Below are 20,992 nucleotides of genomic sequence, written 5' to 3'. Positions count from 1 at the left end.
TTCAGCAAAAAGGACCTTCAAAAGATCAGTTCTCCCTCAGAACAAAGGAACGTGACTTGCTTCGGCTGTAATAAAAAGGGACACTACAAGAACGAATGCCCAAAACTGAAGTTCGACAAACCGAAGCCAACCAAAAAGAAGGCCCTCAAAGCAACGTGGTACGACTCCTCGGACGAATCGGAGGAAGAAGAGCAGAAACATCAGAGCCACCTCGCACTGATGACCCACGAAGCTGAAACAGAAGACGGGTCTGAACCCGAAACAAGCCACGAGTCCGTACTCGTTTCCGAAGGCCCAAATGAGGTATATTTTAATTTAAACAATTTTTTTTTAGAATTATTTCCTGTTTAAATAGTAAATTAATTAAAATAGAAAATGAAAACAAATCACTTCTTGAGGAAAATCAAAACCTCAAGGAACAAATCAAAAATTCAAATCCAACTCAAGATCTAACACTTGAGGAGGAAATTTATCATTAAAAAATGATATTAACAATTTAAAAGAAATGCTAGAAAAATTTACAACAAGATCAAAAAATCTTGACTTAATCCTGAACAATCAAAAAGCATATTATAATAAAACCGGACTCGGATACAAGTCGAACTCAAATAAAACTTTTAAGTCATTAATAACTCAATACAAATCAACTAATCAAGCTTGGGTTCCAAAAGCGTGTCTGACCACGCAAGTAGGACTTAATCAATATTATATACCTAAAGAAAAAGTATATTATATAAACTCGATTAAACCAAATAAAAAACCAAAATACAAACCTAAAAATTTAAAATTTAAACTTTTTAAAACTCAACAAAATATAAACTATCACCAAGTTAATTATAACTATAAAAGAAACAGACACAAACCTAAAACGAAAATTTAAATTAAAAAGGTCAATAATTCAGGGGGAGGCTCCAGAATAGCTGGCACCTCCAAAATTAACTAACCCAGCAGGGTAATTAGGATTAGTTAAAAAGAGACTAAGTTTAATTTGAATCATGGTACTGGTGAAGTTTTTGGATGATAGTACGTTAGGGAAGCTTGGGCATCGCATGTCTAGAAAGATATGGTTTCGATCTGGTGCATTTGGCCAAGTGAAACTGACTGAAGCTACCCTTAAATGAATCCTAACCAGTTAGACCAAGATTTAGTACTAAGCTCCTTGGATAGGACTATTCGGAAAACCTCGAAAGGTTGGTTACTACTAATGACGTCCATGTGACTCACCAAGCTTAGAAGTTTATCCGAAGATTGCCTATTTGTGGAGACCAAAGCTAAATCTAAATCTAACACAAGTTAAACCAAAACTCCATAATTAAAAATCCAATTTCATCTCACAAAATCATAGGATTCCCTGATTGACAATATAGATCGGGTGAGATGAATAAGGCTTAAATTTGTTTAATTAAAAATTAATTTCAAAATTTTAATTTTAAACTTAAAAATTAATTTCAAAATTTTAATTTTAAACTTAAAAATTAATTTCAAAATTTCAATTTCAAACTTAAAAATTTAATTTCAAAATTTTAACTTTAAACTTAAAAATTAATTTCAAAATTTTAATTTTAAACTTAAAAATTAATTTCAAAATTTTAATTTTAAAAACTTAAAAACTAATTTTAAATCTTAATGTAAAAAAAAAAAAAGGCGGGCGCCCCTGGTATTCACTTCCGGGGCGCCCGGGAGGGAATCTGGGCGCCCCGCCTAAAATCAACTCCGGGCGCCAGGAATGGCTCCAGGCGCCCGGAGCTCCCTATAAATAAGGGGCAGCGGGCGCCCCCAACCCTTGCCCCACAAAATCTTCACTTTTGCCAAGGTTCACTCCGAACCTCAGTGCGAGAGTATTTTAAATCAAATTTTTCTTGCGGTGAAGACGCTGCTGCGATTCAACCGAGGTCGTCAGATCTATATTTGTCGATGGCTCCTCGGTAAATCTTCTTCCCCTATCTGAAAATTTATTAGAATTTGTCTTCTCATTTTTTCTTAGAATATCTTTTTTATATACAGTAGGAAACGAACAAATACTGGTGCTGGACCCTCTAATGCTAGCACTGACCCTAGGTTTCCCACAGATGAACTAAGGCTTAAGTTTGAGTCAACCATTTATAAGGCCATTAGGACTAAATGTATAGATAGATCGTTCTTTCTAGGTTCGTGTGCCTCCGCTATAGAGGTTATAAACCACTATAACTTAAAGAACCTTGTCGAATGTACCAGTCCAGTAAACATAAGTCTGTGTGCTGAATTTTGCAATAACCTAGTGAAAGTAGACGATCTCACCTATACCACTAGGGCAGCGGGTACTGATATCACGTTTTCCCCTACGACTATCCGAGAGTTTTTAGAGTTACGTCCATCTACTTGTCCTTTCTTGTGCTATCCTCCCAGGGATCTACCATTCGGAGATCCCTACTCACATATTACTCTCGATACGATTTATTCGTATTTTTTTTGGGGAGAGCGAGATCCCACTGTGACCCAGTTTAGGTCGGTAGAACTTCGAGTCCAGGACTACGCTCTTTATAGGGTCTTAGTCTTTTGCATTTTACCACTGACTACTCGGGACATCGCTGTGATGCGCCCATTCCATTCATTTTTACTCTATGCCCTGAGTCATAGGTTAGATATTGACATCAGCCTACATATCTTCTCCACCATTATCTACTCGGCTGGATACGTGACTGATAGACGAGTCCACATGCCGTTCTGTCATATTCTGACAGCATATATGTCCTCGTTGTACATTGATGTCACTAGAGGAGACATTGCCTATATGACAGAGTTCGATGTTATAACAGCTAGGAACTTCTCCCTAGCTGGTATCCACGTAGATAGGGATGACGGGACTATGTCTTGGTGGAGGGGGGCACAGCACCAGCCCGATCCAGACGCACAGGAGGACGAGTTCATGCTTGCACTGTTTCCAGAGGAAGCCGCACCGGCTCCACCACCGCCCCCAACTCGAGCACCACGTCACGCTCCTCGCACTCTAGGCGACCGTATGACCGGACTAGAGAGAGCTATGGCGAGTCTCCAGCAGGAGAACTCTGATTTTCATCGGGACATACGGCGAGAGGTTCCCGAGTTACGAGCTGCCGGGGAGACCCGACACACTGAGCTGATGGTGCTTCTCCGATCCTTGGGATCTGGACCACCCCCTTCATCATCTCAGTAGCTCTAGTTATGACTTACTTCTGTAGCTACACTACCTGTAAAATACTTTGGATCTATCTAGTGATATTTCAGACTTGCATTGATTATGTTCTATCTTGGTAGCCTAGGAATTTTGAATTTCAGAAATATTTTCAAAGATGATTGTTTTTAACTCATAGGTTCAAACATGTGTCAGTTTTTAAAACCTTCATATTTTTAGATTTTTTAAATAAACTTTTAGCCTTAGACTAGTTCAAAATCCTTAGAGAACATGCACCCATAGGACTAGTTTTGAGCATCTCACCAAAACCCTAGGCTTACCATTGCTTGTGTTTGCCGAACAATAGAAAGGGGTGAGATGCATAGGCCACTTGCCTAAGACTTAAGATGCTTATTTCAGTGCATCGACATAAGTCTGGGCGTTAAAAACAAAATATATATTAATCAAGTTAAGATTGACCTTAACTTGACTAACCAAGTGAAAGCTGCTATCTTTTGATAAGTCAGTCAGTAACTAACTGGTTAGACATTTGATTTGTTGTTAGGTCCAGGGGGAGGAATCAATTCGGTTTTTCAAAACATTTTTATTAAAAATTTCTTAAACCTATTTTTGAAAACTAAGTTATTGAATTTCAAAATTAGATTTAACGTAGTTTTGAAAATTGAATTTAAAAATCTAGTTCTGAGAATTTGACTTTACTTAATTCTACTTAATTCTACAAAAATTAATTTTTGTAAACTAAGCGTAAGTTTATAAACTAAGTCTGTTTAAAATTTTTTAATCTTTTACAAACTTAGTGTTGAAAATTAAACTTCAATCAATCTTGAAATATATTTTAAAACTTAGTTTTGAAATTTTGCTTATGTTTGAAAAGAGTTGAAACCTGTTTTAAAAAAAAAAGTTCTTGAAATTTAGAACTTATTCTTAAACCTTAACCTTAAAAGCTATACTTGAAAAATTAGCTATTTTTCACAAAACTTAGCCTTTAAATCTGAATTTTTTTTATATACACCTATTTTTGAAAACTAGCTTTAAAAAAAATCAAGTCTTTTATGTTCTTAAGTCTTGAAAGTTGAATCCTTTACCAACTCAGTTTTAGAATCAATTTTACCTAGTTTTGAAAAATAGATCTTTTAAACTTGTCTCAAAACTTAGCTCTTTTACAAAAGATAAATTACTAAGTTTAACTCCCCCAGATTAACTTGACATGACTCCTTATTTTGTCTGAAGTCTGTATTTTTTTTACTTTAAACATGCTTATTTTTTATGAATGCCAAAGGGGGAGGGTTAGGTGGGTTAAGTTAGCCAAACCAATTGAAAATACAAACTAACTTAAAAAACCTCCACATAATGATGTTATCTGTTTTTTTTCTTGCAAATGTCTTCACTAACTTAACCAGATTGTCATTCCATCAAAAAGGGGGAGATTGTTGGTGCGGTTAGCACTAACGATTTAACCCAGGTTTTGATGAATGACAAATAGGTTAAGTTAGGTTTATTGTTGATCTAACACTTTGATCGAGTGTGCAGGATAAGTCCAGACAGGTCGACGGGCTGACCGGATGTCTGGCACGAAGCCCAGCTAGGTCGACGGGCTGACCGGATAGCTGGCACGAAGTCCAAGCGGGTCGACGGGTTGACCGGACGCTTAGGCACGAAGCCCAGCTAGGTCGACGGGCTGACCGGATAGCTGGCACGAAGTCCAGACGGGTCGACGGGCTGACCGGACATCTGGCAGGTAAGTGAGGTAAGTCACTGGAGGGGAGTGACTGCGAGGACGCGTTCCCAGGAAGGGAACATTAGGCGTCGATCCGTCTTAGATCCATTTCGGATATCTAAGTCGAGATCGTGACTAGATTCCGGTCTCGGAAAGACGGAATCTAAGTCATACTCTTTTCTTGTTAAATCATATTACTTTAGTTGTGCTAACAATCTGTTTTGCAGGATATATATTTGCCTCGGACTAACTCTGTTTTGCAGGAAAGGAAGTTTCTGGAAATAGGAGGTTCGGGCGCCCGGAGGTGAATTTTATCCAGGCCGAGTCGTCGCCACGTGGAGTTCGCTGATTAGACCTGCCACGTCGCACCAGGGCGCCCGGAGCAGCATATAAAAGAAGCCCCAGGGGTGGAGCTTCAACAACAACTGAGAACTCTTCGACTGCTTGCTCTGCTGCTCTACGCTCCTGCGACGCTAACAAAGCTCCGACAAAGTGCTCCTTCTTCTTTGGTTAATTTTCTTGTCGGTATCACTTTATTTCCATTAGCATTTCTGTACCTTAATTTGTAATAGTATTTCGAATTGCTAGTGAATTGCCCAACGAAAGTACTCAAGGAGTACGGGCCTTCGAGTAGGAGTCGTCACAGGCTCCGAACGAAGTAAAAAACACCTTGTTCAGTTTGCCTAAGTTTTTTATTATTCCGCTGCGCTTAACTCTTATTAACGCGATTTTTTAAGTCGATATTCACCCCCCCCCCCCCTCTATCAACGTTTCACGATCCAACAATAAGTTCCGCCTTCCAGGACCCGATGACCATCATTCACTTTTTCTAAGATTGAAATCCATCAACAATAAATGAATTCAACTCAAAATGTGTATTTGACTTAACAAAAAGAAAACATGGAAGATAATAAGTGATATTTTTTTATCATGAAATATTCCAACCAATTAGGAAATTCCTATATCTCTTGCACCACCTATTAGAGAAAATACTAGAAGTAAAAGGTTTTAGACTTAGTACAGTAAAGACAAAATCAATAAAATTTAAATTTAGTAATATTAGACATAATGTGACAATTGTTAAGGTGAGAGATAAAGAGTTGTGAGAGCTTAAAGTATTTAGGATGATTTTTATAAAAGGATGGAATGATTGAGAAAGATGTCTTATATAACATACAAACAGGATGGTTGAAATGGAGGAGTGCGCCAGGTGTTCTATATGATTGTAAAGTACCTCTAAAACTTAAAAGGATATTCTATAAAATGATTTAGATCTGTTATGTTATATAGAGCTAAATGTTGGCTATGACTTAAGCACATAAATAGAATATGAGAGTTACAAAAATAAGGATGTTAAGGTGATGTGTGAGCATACGAGGATGAACAGGATAAAAAATATAAATATTAGTGAGAAAGTCAAGGTTACATCTATTAAGGAAAACTCTAAGAGAGACGTTTAAGATAATACAAATATCTACTTAGACAAATAATAAATATTTTAGTTAAGTTATGTAAAATTATGACAAATATGCACATCAAATAATAAAGATGAAAATAACTTAATTAATAATAATAAAATAAAATAAAATTTATTTAAATATAAATGATGATATATTAGATAGAAGATATAACCAAATGATATAAAAGAATTTATATAACCAATCTCACCTTAGTAAAATAATACTTAGTTATTATTGTTATTGTAGTTTAAACACCTACGTAGTCTTGCTTTTATTTAGCTTATACGACTTAAACCTACACAAAAGTCGTCAACAAACTATGGCTTGGAGTTGGAAGAGCATCTACACAACAAAGCTGTTAGCTAGCTTATCCTACTTAGCAATAACACATTACTATAACACAATGTTACCCAAAAGCAAAAGTTCTAAGATTACTTTCACTATTGTGTTCTTAACTTTAATATATCTATTCACGAGCCTCCTCCCTAATTATAAAAACATAGGCAAGTTACAAATATTGCCGGTCTATGGGGCCGGACCGACTCATCTAAAAGATCCGCTTAATTTTACTGGCCCAGTTGGCCCAGTAAATGTGGCCTAATACAGCCCATAAAATTCAACTTCTCCCTTCTCTCGTTGCCTGTTGATGGCGCGTTCCCACCTTAAAACCCCTTGAGAACCATCTCCTCCACCTCCTCTTGGCTCCGTCACCGAGATTGCTGGTTAGCACCCCGCCGGAAAGACCCAGCTCTGCCTCCAGCTCGTCCCATGACCCAGTCTCTCTCCTCTTTCTCATATTTCTCCTTCTATCTTCTCGACCACATCCTACTTGCGGCTGCCTACTCCTCCCATGATCTCATATCCCCCCAACTGCTGCAGAAAGCCTCCTCGCCAATCCACCTACCCACCGCCCTATCAGACTCATCGTGATAGGCATCGCCGCATTATTTCTCTCCGACTTCGACAATGTCCCTGGTGACCTAAAAAAGCGGTTTTTCCTCGTCTGCAAGATCATCGCCAAGTTCAAGGAAAAGACGACGCGTTTTTGGTTGGTTGTGGTGGTGACCAATCAGGTCGGCAACGTTGTGGGATCATCGGAGGGGCCGACCGGGACGAGGGCGGGCAACTGCTCGTATTTGTGTTCCTCCAGACGGCAGGTTTGTTCGGCATTGGGGCTCTCGTCGGCAAACTGCGTTAATACTAAGATTATTCTTATCGTGGGAAGAACTAATTGCTGAAAAACAATGGTTTACTGAGGACAACCAGGAGGATGCAAGTGGTAGTTGCAACGCACTTGCCTAGGGCTTCTTGCGAGTTTGTGATTGTCAGAGATGGAGTGTTCGATATCGACCTATAAAGGTGCAATCTTTTGTAAGCTATGTGATGGCTTTATAATTTAAATTTTCATCCTTTCATCTGTAGACAATTTTTTCTACGCTGTCAATCAAGATAAATGGACTTGATATCTAATATGAATTTGAGATTGATTGCAACAAAATATTCAGATATTCTACTGAATTTCTCACACTGTAGGTACAAAATATCTTGTAGTGGATTGCAAAGCACGATATCCCTTATCAAATAGATGAATTCTGAATTTTGCTTTGGTAGCGTATTCATTGCTAAACATGCTAATAGTCATACTTATTTTAATTAAGATTATAATGCGTGCATTTGTGTTAATTTGTGCTGGGTGCTTGTTCCAATGTGCAATATGAAGGGTTGATGCTTTTCTCTTGCCATCAGAGCTACATCTTTCATGCTTCTTACCAGGCAGTGCTGCCTATTGCACCTATTAATAGCTCTTTGCATGTCAATTGCTAGAGTTAATTGCTTTTTGTAGTTGATAGAAGATAAATATTAAGAAAGCTAATGCTATGAATTGCAGCATATGGGCAAATCATACTGTTTTATCTCTAGATTTATTTGGACGTGCATTGGTGCAGAACTTGAAGCAGTTAATTTGGATGTTTTGTGCAGCTATTAATCTGCATCGAGGATAAAAGAAAAGGTTTAGTGATTTCTTGAAGCTATATGTGTATTGAGTTCCTAGAAGAGCTGGTTTACTTTATTTTCCAGATGAATGGTGTTTAAGGACATAACTCGAAGCTTAGTTCATCAATTTTGCAAACTGTAATTAATGAAATAGTTTCCGTTTAGATTAATTGATGCTGCATGGCTCAGATTTCATAATATAAGCTGGTTAGCGCCTAGTTTAGAAATTTTGATAACTGTAATAAATGGAATAATTGTCGTTGAGACTCACTGATACTGCATGACAATAGCACATGTTAGCTAAATCGATTTAACTAGGACAATGGCAACAGCATTGAAAGGTTTTGTATAGCATTCATACATCATACCAAATTGAATTAAACTGAAAAAGGTAAAGCTAAAGATAATCATTCAAGATTGTTAAAGTCTCATATAGTATTTTCCATGTTGAAACTGTGGATGGCTTAATGTCATCTTCCTTGCCTGATGGCTTATAATTTGACAGGATTCCCTGTTTAGCAATCCCTTTGGAGTTTGCTATTTTGTTCTTTTCAGTTTGAGTATTTTCATTTCATATGGTGCTAAGCCAAATTCAATGATACGGAAAATATATATTTGATGTTAGAAACCAGGGCCAATCTATTGCTAACATTTATGGCAAACACATGGCTAAGCTTGGCTTCCTTTATTATTATGGTTTTAGTTCTCAATATGATGCAGCTTTCTGCATTAGATAGTCTACTCTCATTTACTTGTTTCTTGGAGCAATTACCAAGCATGTTTCCTTCAAAACATTGCTTTATTGTATTGATCTATCCTTAATTATTCATTGTGCTCTCTTTAAGTTATTTTCATGTGCAGTTAGCAAGTCATATTTACATCCGAAGATGTTTTATTTTTATTAGAGTTTTTCTAGCTTTAACAATTCTACACATCGCTTGGGGTTGCTTTCTTTTTTTTTTTTTTAATATGGATGATCTTATAAACATTGCTCAAATCTGGCGTCACGAAAACATCTGATTTTGTTGGTAATTTAGATGAACTACTGCTAACCAATGTGCAATATACTACCTTCAAGCTTTCATGCCTTTCTAGCCAACATGATACATTGACATGATAACTAGGTTTGGTTTACAAACAATATTTACAGCTTCCTCTTTCTGTTATCTATTAGTTCTATTCCATTCCAATGCCACGTTGACTGATGGAGATTTAGCTATTAAGTAGATGAAGTTAGCATTTGGCAAAATTTAGGTCAGGAGACTATATAAAGCACTTATAAAGTCTGGTTACATCTTGAGGCGAGTATCTTTTTATGCAGAAAACTCGAAGTTGTTCCAGTATTTTCCTCATGGCTTGAAAGATTTTAGCTGTATTGTTTCCTTGCATCACTCATAGCAGATCATCGGAACCACAGTATATTAATCAGTTAGCCTCTAAATTAACCAGACTCGTATGTATTAACTACTGAAAGGTTATTAATCTCCATCAGTGCCAATCAGTGCCTATTTTTTTTTAGCTTTTTGTCTAACATTGGATACCTCACTCACTTCCTATTTCATTCATAATCTATTAATCCGGTTTGACTCTTCACTTTCATTTGCAGGTTGTCATGTGAGCTAACATGCAGGCAGTCACGTAAGTGGCTTAGCACCAAATCTTTAACAACACGGTTTACTTTTTTTGAGGTACAAGCATCCAACTCTCTTCATTGTTCAGCCATCTTGCACTTTTCTTAGACACCGAACCTTGTGCTGAATTAAAGAACACATTTGGCAGAGTGGACGTTGACCACCGTGCAAACTACGATGAGTGTTATTAAATAGAGTCAACTGGCCTTGGAAGGATGGAGTAGGGCTATTGAAGTCCAAATACTCCATTCAAAAGAATATTATCCTGATGTTGTTGAAGGGTGAATAGCTTCCTACGGAAGATCCTGTGGAGCCAAAGTAATATTTTCTGATCTACGCATAGGCACAACCATGCCTCACTACAAGTAGCCAATCTGTAAGTATATAAATTTTTTACTCGTTCAAGGTCTAGGTTGATCAGTAAGAGTTTATTTTTAAATTGGTTTATATAAACTCAAGGATGATAAAATATTTTTTAATTGTAAGAAGTCTATAAGAGTTAGCTAATTCTCATCCAAAATTTTGCATGACTAATTCATGATTGTCATTCCTCATGCAGATTAATGAAATTTGACATGATGAAGCTTTCACCGGGCTCATCTTGCTCCATCCTCTCCTTCAGCCTCCTTCCAGTATCACTCATTTCCTTTCTCTTCTTCGTCATATACCCCAACGAATTCCGCCTCCAATCTTTACTTACCTCAAGCAGTCACTGCACCAACTCCTCTTCCGTTGCTGCCTTGGTCGAGTCAGTGACACCAAAGTCAGACTTTCGACTATTGATGGGTATCCTCTCCCTCCCTGACAACTATGAGCGTCGTCACCTCTTGCGCGATGTCTATGCCCTCCAGTTCAGAGACTTCCCCGGTGCTACCATTGACGTGCGCTTTGTCTTTTGCAACTTGACCAAGGATGAAGAACGCATACTAGTGGGTGTGGAGATCTTGCTCCATAGAGACATCATAATCCTCAATTGTCAAGAGAATATGGACCGAGGAAAGACCTACACCTACTTCTCTACTGTGGCTAAGCTTTTCTCTCATGCACCCTATGACTACGTGATGAAAGTAGATGATGATGCGTACTTTCGGTTGGGCAAGTTAGCAGAGTTGTTAAGGGAAATGCCACGAGCAGAGGTATACTATGGGCTAAACAATTGGTGCTCGACAAGGCACAAAGTGCCAGAGTATATGTTAGGGATGGGCTATGGATTGTCATGGGACCTGGTAGAGTGGGTGGCTACATCAGACATCCCGAGGAAGCATGCTGTGGGGCCGGAGGACTTCCAAACAGGAGTGTGGATCAAGGAAGGGAAAAATGGGACTAGGACGTTCTATAATATGGAGCCGCGAATGCATGACTTCAATGAAGAAGAGTCATCCACGTGTTATCGACACGATATGATTCCAGATTCCATGACAGTCCACAAGCTCAAGAGCCGCCAACGGTGGGCGGCGACTCTAAGTTACTTCAATGTCACTGCTGGGGTGTATCCCTCCAAGCTATACCATTTGAATTGATATCAATTCATGTTTTCCCTTTTTGTTTGTGTTCATGTATTATTACTTATAAACATTCTATTTGACTGAATTCATGTTGTCCTATGATTTACTTGAACCGTCAAACTTTGAGTATGATTCCATTGAGAGAGAAATGAATTGTTAGAATTAGTTGTTGACTTATTATAGGCAGACCATACATGTTTATTACATGGTGCAATATAAGATCTTTAGGAGAAAAAATCCTTTACTGTTTGTATAAATTTCTATGAGTTAGATTGTGGAATACATCTCTTTATCAAATGTAATTTGTACTGAATGGTAAAGAGGTGTATTTCATCTTTTCTTCGCCCATTAGTTAGTAGGATTAATGGTTGATAAAGTTATGGTGGTAAAAGGTGAATACGTTCGTCTCAGTGTCCCGGGCAATCTGTCTCAAAGTCAATATGGAGGAGGTAAATCACGGGCGGCTGCTAGCTTTTGAAATAGTGACTAACACATAAGGAAGGTATTTAACTCTGCTATGTCAAGTTTCGAACCCCAGACTTTATGGTGGCAACACCTCATGTGCTAGTCACTAGACCATCCCCCAAGGAACTAATGGTTGATAAAATTATGTGGCAAAAAGGCGATTCGTTCGCCCCCAGCGCCCCCGCCAACTCGTCCCTAGGCCAACACGGAGGAGGTAAATCACAGGTGGCTACTAGCCATTAGTGCAAATGGCCAAGACATGGGGGAGGTTATGCTCGGTCACGCCGAGTTTCGACCCCAAGACTTCATGTGGTAACACCTCATGTTTTAACCATCGCACCGCTCCGAGAAGGCTCCTACCTTATGCGGAAGGCAAAATAAAAAACAGAAGAATCCAATCAACAAGAAACTCTTTCCCCGTGTTCACCACCACCGGCTGGCCTACTCGGCAACTCTTCCTTTACTCTTTTGGTGATAGCATTTGCGTACTGCTCACTTGCCACAAGTAATAAGTGTTTGGTTAATTACTAACATTGTTAAGTCATTATATTCTAGGAAGCAAACATCTGCGTGAACCATTGAACCACCTAGAAACTAAGAATGAAATGGATAAAGCGAATAAGACAAAATAATCTCGCATGGAAGAAAAATTCTCTCACGAAGTAAAAATTGTAAATTGTACTAAACAAGACTCTCGATTCTCACTTGACTCAATGATAAATATGAAAATAATATTCTAAATGAAGAAAATATGATAATATAGTAGGGATTATAGTTACTTTCTTATTTATTGTCTAAATAAAAAATATTAATGATCAAATAAAATCTCTAATTTACTAGAGACTTGTCAATCTTCAATCTTAAATAAAATTTTAATTTATTTTCATTTTCTGGTATTGAATATTTTTAATTTCTTTCCTTTTATCACAAATGAATCAATTTAAAATTTATTTTCAATTTAGGTTCTTCAGAATTATTTTCTTTTCTGCATGATTTAATTTTTTTTGTCTGTATTGTTGTATTATTCTCCCTGAGTGAGGAAAATTCAACTCCTAATGAGTTGTCGACTTCTCGTTTTTAGATCTTTGTTTCCTAGTATAAGGAACAATTATTTCAATAACTTTATTTAGTAATATTTCTTTATTATTTTTCTTCTTTGACGCCTGAGAAATAAATTGATGTATTTTATTTCTCTTTTTATATTTTGCCTTTCAAATATTCTTTTTTAATCATCCTTTTCAATGAGTAAGAAAATATGAATGTCAAAAATAATATTCATGTATTAGCATATCCCTTAATTTTAAAATCAAACTTGTATTTAGATAAGTTGAACAGTTAAATGAACAAATATTGTCATCATGTTTCTTTCTTATGGTCAAATAAAGAAAATATGCACGGTTATGAGTGCATCTAATGCAATTGTGATGAAGAAAGTTAATTAATAAAAGCAATTTCGAAATTTATGGTATCATTAAATATTTTATAATAATTATTACTCAGTATAGTAATTATCATTATATTAATAAATATATTTTTAATATGCAAATTACAATTTTTGGTTTGATACAGAGAAGAAAATAAGATATTTAATTCAATTAATTAATTGACAAACATCAAAGATATAAGTAAATACGAACGGAATTATATTAAATGATTTATAAAATTCTAAACTGTTATCTTGCATTATTAAATCACGGTGCTTACTCTATTGAGTTTCTTTTGGTTTTTTCTTAATAATATGAATATATTACAATTATGTGATTCAAATTCATTCTAGTCGATTAGATATTGCATATTGAAAGGTTTATCGAAATATCATTAGAGGACTTTTCTAAAATACTCTTGGAGGATTTTTCGAAGATTAGATTACGAAGAGGTTTATTTGAACTCATTTCTTTTATTTTAAAAGTAATCTCATGGATTATAAGAGCACTAAAATCTTCCAGTGATATCTTCAAGTACAATTTACCTAAGGAAGGTTGTTTTGTTTTTATATATTTGCTAGATAATTCTGTTACAATTTAGCGGAACATATCTTTTCATTAACCATCTGTTTTTTTATTTCATGTCAATATATGATTATTTTATGTTGGCTTTTCTTTATTAAAATAAATAAATAAATAAATAGATGAACTAGATAATATTAAATTTGGGATTGATCTAGTCTTATGAAAATTTTTCATTAGCCGCAAGATAAATCGGAAGCACTCAGTGGTAAATAGTTCAAAAGTCCAGCATTCGAGGATTGTTTGTTTCGTTTGAAGAAAAAATCCTTATAAATGTACTGTAATTGAAGATTAAACTATAAATACTTCTTTCCAAATAGATCACCAATAAATTCTATAGGATCCATTAGCTATAAATTTGATAAATCTTAGCCATTCAATGGATAGAAAATTACGATCAAACAAATTTTCAATGACATTTAGCTAATAAAAAAAATGATAAACAAATTTTAAAATTATAATATGTAATTTAGATATTTTGAATGTAGCTCCAATAGAAACGGTTCAGGAGCATGCCACGAGATGGTCGAGCAAAAGAACACGCGCAAGAAATGAACTCTTTCTAACTTTACCATAAAGCGATCTCCAGTGCTACTAGCGCAAGATGGGGCTCGATAGTCGATCCTCCTCGGGAGTTGATGAGCAAACCATGTTACGGTAGTCAGATCCCTCGGGATTTCTCGTTTGACGATTCATTTAAAAATGCAGATTTGTTCATCATCATCATCTATATTTTTGATAAAAAAATTTTATATGATCAATTGAAAAAGTAAAAAATGACTGAGGAGGCTTGGATCCTACTTTCACGCAAGTTTGCTCCTTTCCCATCTCATTTTTGCCCATCTACTCAACTTCAAAATCGCACAAACGTAATTAATATATGCATTCAATGCTTTCTCTTTATCAGAGATCGAACCTTTCAATTCGGGCCTTGGCCACGATTTTTGCATCAAATCTAGCTGTTCTCGATCCCTTCTTCCTCCTCGTTATAGAATTTAATGACTTGTGGTTAACTGTGAAAGCACAGCACAAATGGTTCGATTTCCCAAGTCTCCTCCGGCCACTCTCACTCTCCTCTTCCTCGGCCTCGCCTTGTTCGCCATCCTCTACCTCGTCATCTACCCCAACGACTTGCAGCTGCAGTCTTTGATCGCCGTCTGTCACTCCCCTTCTTCCTCCCCTGTCCCGCTCGATCCCATCACCCCGAAGCCCGACTTCCGGCTCCTCCTCGGCATCCTCACCCTCCCCGACCACTACGAGCGCCGCCACCTCCTCCGACTCGTCTACTCCCTCCAACAGCGGCAGCACGACCTCACCGCCCAGGTCGACGTCCGCTTCGTCTTCTGCCGGCTCACCAAGGAGGACCAGCGCGTGCTCGTGGCCCTCGAGATCATGCGCTACGCCGACATCATCATACTCAACTGCACCGAGAACATGAACCAGGGCAAGACCTACGCCTACTACGCCAGCCTCCCCAGCCTCTTTGGCGGCGATGGCGAGACGCGCTACGACTTCGTCGCCAAGGCCGACGACGACATCTACTTCCGCCTCCCCAAACTCATCGAGTCGCTGAACAAGATGCCGCGCGAGGACCTGTACTACGGATTCGTGATCCCCTGCACGAGCATGGACCCGTTCAGGGACTACATGTCCGGGATGGGGTACGTGGTGTCCTGGGACTTGGTGGAGTGGATCGCCACGTCGGAGATTGCCAGGAACAACACCGAGGGGCCGGAGGACATGATGACGGGGAAATGGCTGCATTGGGGCGGCAAGGGGAAGAACAGGTACAACACCAAGTACGCCATGTACGACTATCCGATACCGGTCCCGATCGACGAGTGCTCCCATGATTTCGCGCCGGAGACGATCGCCGTGCACCGGCTGAAGGACAACATGAAATGGGCGCGCGCGCTCCAGTACCTGAACGTCACCGATGGATTGAAGCCCTCCAAGCTCATCTACCACATTTGATTCGATCACTCTTTTTCTTTTTTTAAATCATTGAATTAATCTTTATTTTTGCTCTCAATCGATCCTTTGGATGAGAATATCCGAAAGACACTTACATAATTTTATCCACTGGAACACGAATTGAGCAATTGATTGTTATAAACTGGCAAGTTATCCCATGTACCTTCACTACTTTTGTTGTCATCAGAGAGAATCAGCACTCATGCTTAGCTCTTACAGCCGCTTCGTAGCCCAATGACGACTATTCAACTCGGTGTGGCTCTGCCCCTTCAATTCAGCATTTGTGTGTGTGCGTGTGTTTGAAAAAATATTTCAAAGATTAGTTTAATTTTCAAGAATTTAATAAAAAAATACTATCCTCACCGAGAGAGTGAGATGTAAACTATCTTACTTCTTTTATAAACTTGATTCAAAAATAAATATAAAAAATAAATGCGTTAAATAAGGAAAAAGAATAATTCAATAGGGATTATAATTAATTCTTTATTTATTACCTAAATAAAAATATTGATTATCAAACAACAAGCAAATTAAATCTCTAATTATTATAGTCATTTTATTGTTTAATTTATTTACTTTTATTGCTAAAGTGCTATGTTGGGATTATTTTTTAACTTTATTCACTTTATTCTCAAATCTATTTCTATTTATTTTCTTTTATTGCTGAATTGCAAATTTGGGATTATTTTTAATTTCTTCAATTTATTTCCTTTTATTGTTGGAGTGCTAATTTGGGATTATTTTTAATAATTTTTTCTTCGAGTGTTTACTATTATGATGATTTATTTCCTTCTTGACATTATAATTTTAAATAATTTTACCCTTGAGAAATTTTAAATTAATTTTAAATATTTCAAATGGATTATTAAAATTAACTATAATTTCCTAGAGTTTAAAGTTTGGCTTCATCCTTGCAAAGCATAGGTTGTTGACTTTAAGGGAGCATTTGGGAAAGCTTTTGCTTATTTAAAAATAAATTTTATAAAGATTATCGCCAAGTTACTGAGAAGTAAAATATAGTGTTTAGAAATAGAAGTCAAAACCTAATATAAAGTAAAGTTTGATGAGTACTTCCAAACTTAATTTTAAATTAAAGGCTAAATAACTTTAAACCCTTTTATGTTTTTCTTCCAAAAATAGTTTGTCCTCCTATATTTAAAAAATAACACTTAGCCCCCTTATGTTTTAAAGAAAAAAAGATAAAAAATAATAAATGACAAAAATAACCCTTTGCTATTTAAATGTTAAATTATGGCTAAATAACTTTAAGCCCCTTTTATTTTTCATCCAAAAGTAGTTTTCCCCTGTATTTAAAAAATGACACTTAGCCCCCTATATTTTAAAGAAAAAAAGAAAAAAAATAGTAAATGATCAAAATAACTCCTTTACTATTCTAAATGTTAAAATTATTCTAGCTGAAACATCCTTATTCAAGGTAACCTTAGATTTTTAGACAAAAAGAAAAGTAAAAATAAAAAATTTCACATAATCATTGAAAACTTAATCTTAACCAAACTTAATTGATTTATAGGTCAAAAATTTCACTTATTCCTAAAAAAATCTCACAAAATTTTTACTGGTGCATGTATAAATTTTGTGAGAGTTTTTTGTCAGGTTTGATTAAGATTAAACTTTCAATGATTATGTAAGATTTTTTATTTTTTACTTTTCTTTTTGTCTAAAAATCTAAGGTTACTTTAAATAAGGATGTGAATAATTTTAACATTTAGAATAGTAAAGAAGTTATTTTGGTCATTAACTATTTTTTTCAAAGTTATTTTGGTCATTAACTATTTTTTTCTTTTTTTTTTTCAATCTAAGGTTATTTTTTTCTTTAAAACATAGGGGGCTAAGTGCCATTTTTTCAATACAAGAGGGAAACTGCTTTTGGATGAAAAATAAAAGGGACTTATTTAGCCATAATTTTAACATTTAAATAAAAGTAAGGGTTATTTTGGTCATTAATTGATCCTGTCCGAAAGCTGAATCAATGGACGCTGGGCACGTGACGCTCTCCAAGCGGCTGACGTAGATCTGCTGACTATCCGCCCGGACCTTCGGTGAACCTGCACAGAAGTCGGGCCGGGAAGGGGTTCCCGGCGACGACCCTCCAACGCTCAAGTCAGGCAAAACTCAACAAGAAGGTGACTCAACAAGAAAGTGGCTCCAAGAATTGTAGAATGCGTACCTCTGGTGAAGTGCAAAGCTCCTTATATAGAGTTGGGGAGGAGCTCAGGCACACATACCTAGACAAATACGTGTCCTCAGCCCATACCTCAGTAAGGGCCTGTCAGCAAGCTTACCTGACACCATACTGCTACAGTCCAAGCATATCTTCGATGGGACAACGGAACCCTTTGTCGTCAGATTTGGAGTATGGCCAGATTATAAAGCATGTCCGCTGTCAGAATATGTCCTTTGTCCTTTTCTCCTTACTCCCTGTCGGGCGTCCGGCCGGCCAGCACTTGCCTTACGTCCGGCCGGCCATATATAGTGATCTACTTGGGAGATACTCGGTGATGTGCCTTGTGGAGACCGTTAGCAGTATGCAACATTATGTCTTTGGCCGAGCATGCCATCCGCTCAGCCTTACAATCTTATTCGACGAGCGTCGGAACCCTAACTCCCCGCCGGGTGCCTTTGACTCCATTGGGACCTCGGTCGGCCGACCGATCTCCTCTTCTCTGGTCGGCCGTTCGGCCCTTTGACTTCCCCGTGGCGTTGACTTCCCTCAGCGGGAGGTCCCTCTTCTTATCGCCGGATCACTTGCCTCCCCTTCAAGTCTAGTCGAAGGAGGCGATTAGTCCGACTGACTGGACCGTCAGTTTAGACGAGCAGCGCGCTGCAACAACCATCCGCTCGGAAACCAAGGGTAGCCAAAACGCCAGTCAACGCCACCGTTACTTAGCATCCCTTCGAATTTTCCGCCAATATTCATCATTAAGGTCTAGCACGCGCGCATTAAATGCGTTCCAGTGGTTGAATGCCACGTGGCGATGCTGCCATCATCGTACGGCGGCGGCATGGTGTCCTGATGGGATCGAGGCGGTTCGAAATGAACGGCGCGATGAGCGCTCCGATTCTCGCGACCTGGATCCAACGGTGGAGGCCGCTCGGGCTCCACCCTATAAAAAGCTTCGTTCTCTCCTCGCTGCACTATTGCTCTCGCGTGCCTTCAACTTCTCGCGTTCCAGTTCCCCGGCGATCTCCTTCTTCTGGTTTCGGCAATCTCCGGTGCTCTTTTCTTCAATCTTCCTCTTCGTTACAAGGTTCTCTTTCTTTCCCTCTTTGCTTCCAGTGTTTTCTTTACATTTCCTTCCAGGTTTCTATCTTCGGGACACTGTTCTGTTGCCATTTTGCTTTTATCTTCTGCTTCGTCTTTTTTGGTTTTGTCCGCTCGGATAATGACTAGTTCTTCTCATCCTGAAGACCAATCCCTCGGCCCTTGGTACACCACCATGCAGTCACGATTCGATCGGCGTGACTTTGATATTCTGACCGATAATTTTGAAATCCCCGGTGATTTTGAACCTCTTTTAGCCGGTCCCTCCGCTCGGCCACACAAGCCGCCGCGCGGAGCTTTCTGTGTCTTCCGCGACCAGTTTACTGCCTGTACATCCCTTCATTATAGATGTTTGTAACTTTTTTGGTGTTCCGCTCGGCAGTCTAGTACCCAACACCTTTCGCCTTCTCTGTGGTGTTGTTGTTTTGTTCAAGATCCACAACATCCCCCTCCGACCGGAGGTCTTTAATTATTTCTATTACCCCAAGCAGTCCGAGCCGGACACCTTCATGTTCCAAGCTCGGCCCGGCTTAGTCTTCTTTAATAAACTGCCTTCTTCCAATAAACATTGGAAGGAGTATTTTTTTTATATTCGTATGCCTGATCAGGCCAATTTCCGGACCAAGTGGCAGGTCGACCTACCCCCCACTCCTGAGCTGAAGAAGTTCAAGACCCGACCGGACTACCTCCATGCTGCAAATATGCTAGCCGGTCTGCGGCTTGACATCAATAAGATTCTGCATGAGGGAGTGATGTACATCTTCGGCCTGAGTCCCATACAAACTCCTCTTCCGAACAGCTTCGGTAAGAATTTTACTTGGGCATATGCTTTGATTGCTAACTGATTTCTCTTCTTTCCTTTGCAGCGGACATCGTCATGGAGTCGGTGATGGCCGGCATTTTGAAGAAAAAGGCGGCGGCGCTCGAAGCCGCGGCAGCAAAGGAGATGGAGGCGCTCGACATCCAGCCGATCGGCTCGCATGAAGGGGAGAGCGGTACTCATGAAGGGTCGGTCTCATCAAAACGAGGCGAGAGGAGCCACCCCCAGTGGAGGACCAACTGTCCAGGAGGAAGGTTCCGCTCGGGAGGAGGAGCAGCCTCGACAAAAGAGGCGCCGAGCGGAGACTCCCCTTCGATCGGCTGGATCCGCGGTCCAACCGTCTGCCCGAGCTACTGTACGTGCTCGTGGCAAGGCTCCAGAGGTCGAAGCTATTTCTTCCGACCGGACGCCCTCTGAATGGGACAAGCCGGCAGCCCCGATTGAGGCTATTCCGGTCAGCACCCTTCCGCCCGCTCGTCAACCAGTCCAGCGCTCAACCATTCATTCTCAGTTTTCGGCGCCGGCTTCTGATCCTCTTGACGCACTGTACAGGTCTCTCTTCATCTCCCGACTGAAGAGCTGTTGCCAGAGGCCGACCGCCCAACTGTGCCCGAGCACACCATCACCTTGAAGGGGCCCCTAGCTGAGATGTGGGCCGACGCTCGGGCGTGCGTCGCGCTGATCCCCCTCCGAAATTTGGCCAATAGCCATATGCAGGATGCCACGGGGGTAATTTTGTTTTCTTCAAAGTTTGGTATGCATTATCTCCGCTTGGCCACTAACAACTTCTAATTCTCTCGCCAGAGATGGGTGGAGGAGATACCTGTCTCCAACCGCCTCGCGATGGTGGACGAGGAATTAAGACAACTGAAGGCGGCAGGCTGTCCGTCCGGCTCTCAAGGCCCTTCTTATGCCGAGCTGCAAAAGGAGCTGAAGAAAGCTCAAGATTTGTTGGTGGCCGAGCAGAAGAAGACGGCCGATCAGG

General features: G+C 39.0%; 2 protein-coding genes across 5 annotated transcripts; both read left to right on the top strand.

The window, feature by feature from the left end:
• The first annotated feature begins 7,019 nt into the window (after nucleotides 1-7,019).
• On the top strand, nucleotides 7,020-11,599 carry LOC121976076 (beta-1,3-galactosyltransferase pvg3-like). Of its 4 annotated transcripts, XM_042528075.1 has the most exons (5): nucleotides 7,020-7,687; nucleotides 8,275-8,339; nucleotides 9,930-10,011; nucleotides 10,103-10,330; nucleotides 10,514-11,599. In XM_042528075.1, exon 5 carries the CDS (start codon nucleotides 10,518-10,520, stop codon nucleotides 11,472-11,474), a length of 957 nt encoding a protein of 318 aa, XP_042384009.1. In that variant the 5' UTR covers nucleotides 7,020-7,687; nucleotides 8,275-8,339; nucleotides 9,930-10,011; nucleotides 10,103-10,330; nucleotides 10,514-10,517; the 3' UTR covers nucleotides 11,475-11,599. The 4 variants fall into 4 exon arrangements, with proteins under 4 accessions (XP_042384009.1, XP_042384007.1, XP_042384010.1 ...); XM_042528073.1 differs by lacking the exon at nucleotides 8,275-8,339; XM_042528076.1 differs by lacking the exon at nucleotides 7,020-7,687 and having other exon boundaries at nucleotides 7,699-8,339.
• A 3,242-nt stretch (nucleotides 11,600-14,841) lies between these two features.
• Nucleotides 14,842-16,047, top strand: LOC121977859 (beta-1,3-galactosyltransferase pvg3-like). Its single transcript, XM_042530268.1, has one exon. The coding sequence runs from the start codon at nucleotides 14,963-14,965 to the stop codon at nucleotides 15,902-15,904; it is 942 nt and encodes a 313-aa protein (XP_042386202.1). The 5' UTR covers nucleotides 14,842-14,962; the 3' UTR covers nucleotides 15,905-16,047.
• The last annotated feature ends 4,945 nt before the right edge of the window (nucleotides 16,048-20,992 follow it).

This window comes from Zingiber officinale, chromosome 4B (assembly GCF_018446385.1).
Source record: "Zingiber officinale cultivar Zhangliang chromosome 4B, Zo_v1.1, whole genome shotgun sequence".
In the NCBI taxonomy this organism is placed as follows: Eukaryota; Viridiplantae; Streptophyta; class Magnoliopsida; order Zingiberales; family Zingiberaceae; genus Zingiber; species Zingiber officinale.
The sequence above is the reverse complement of the archived record's forward strand: the minus strand, read 5'-3'. Positions and strand labels throughout refer to the sequence as shown.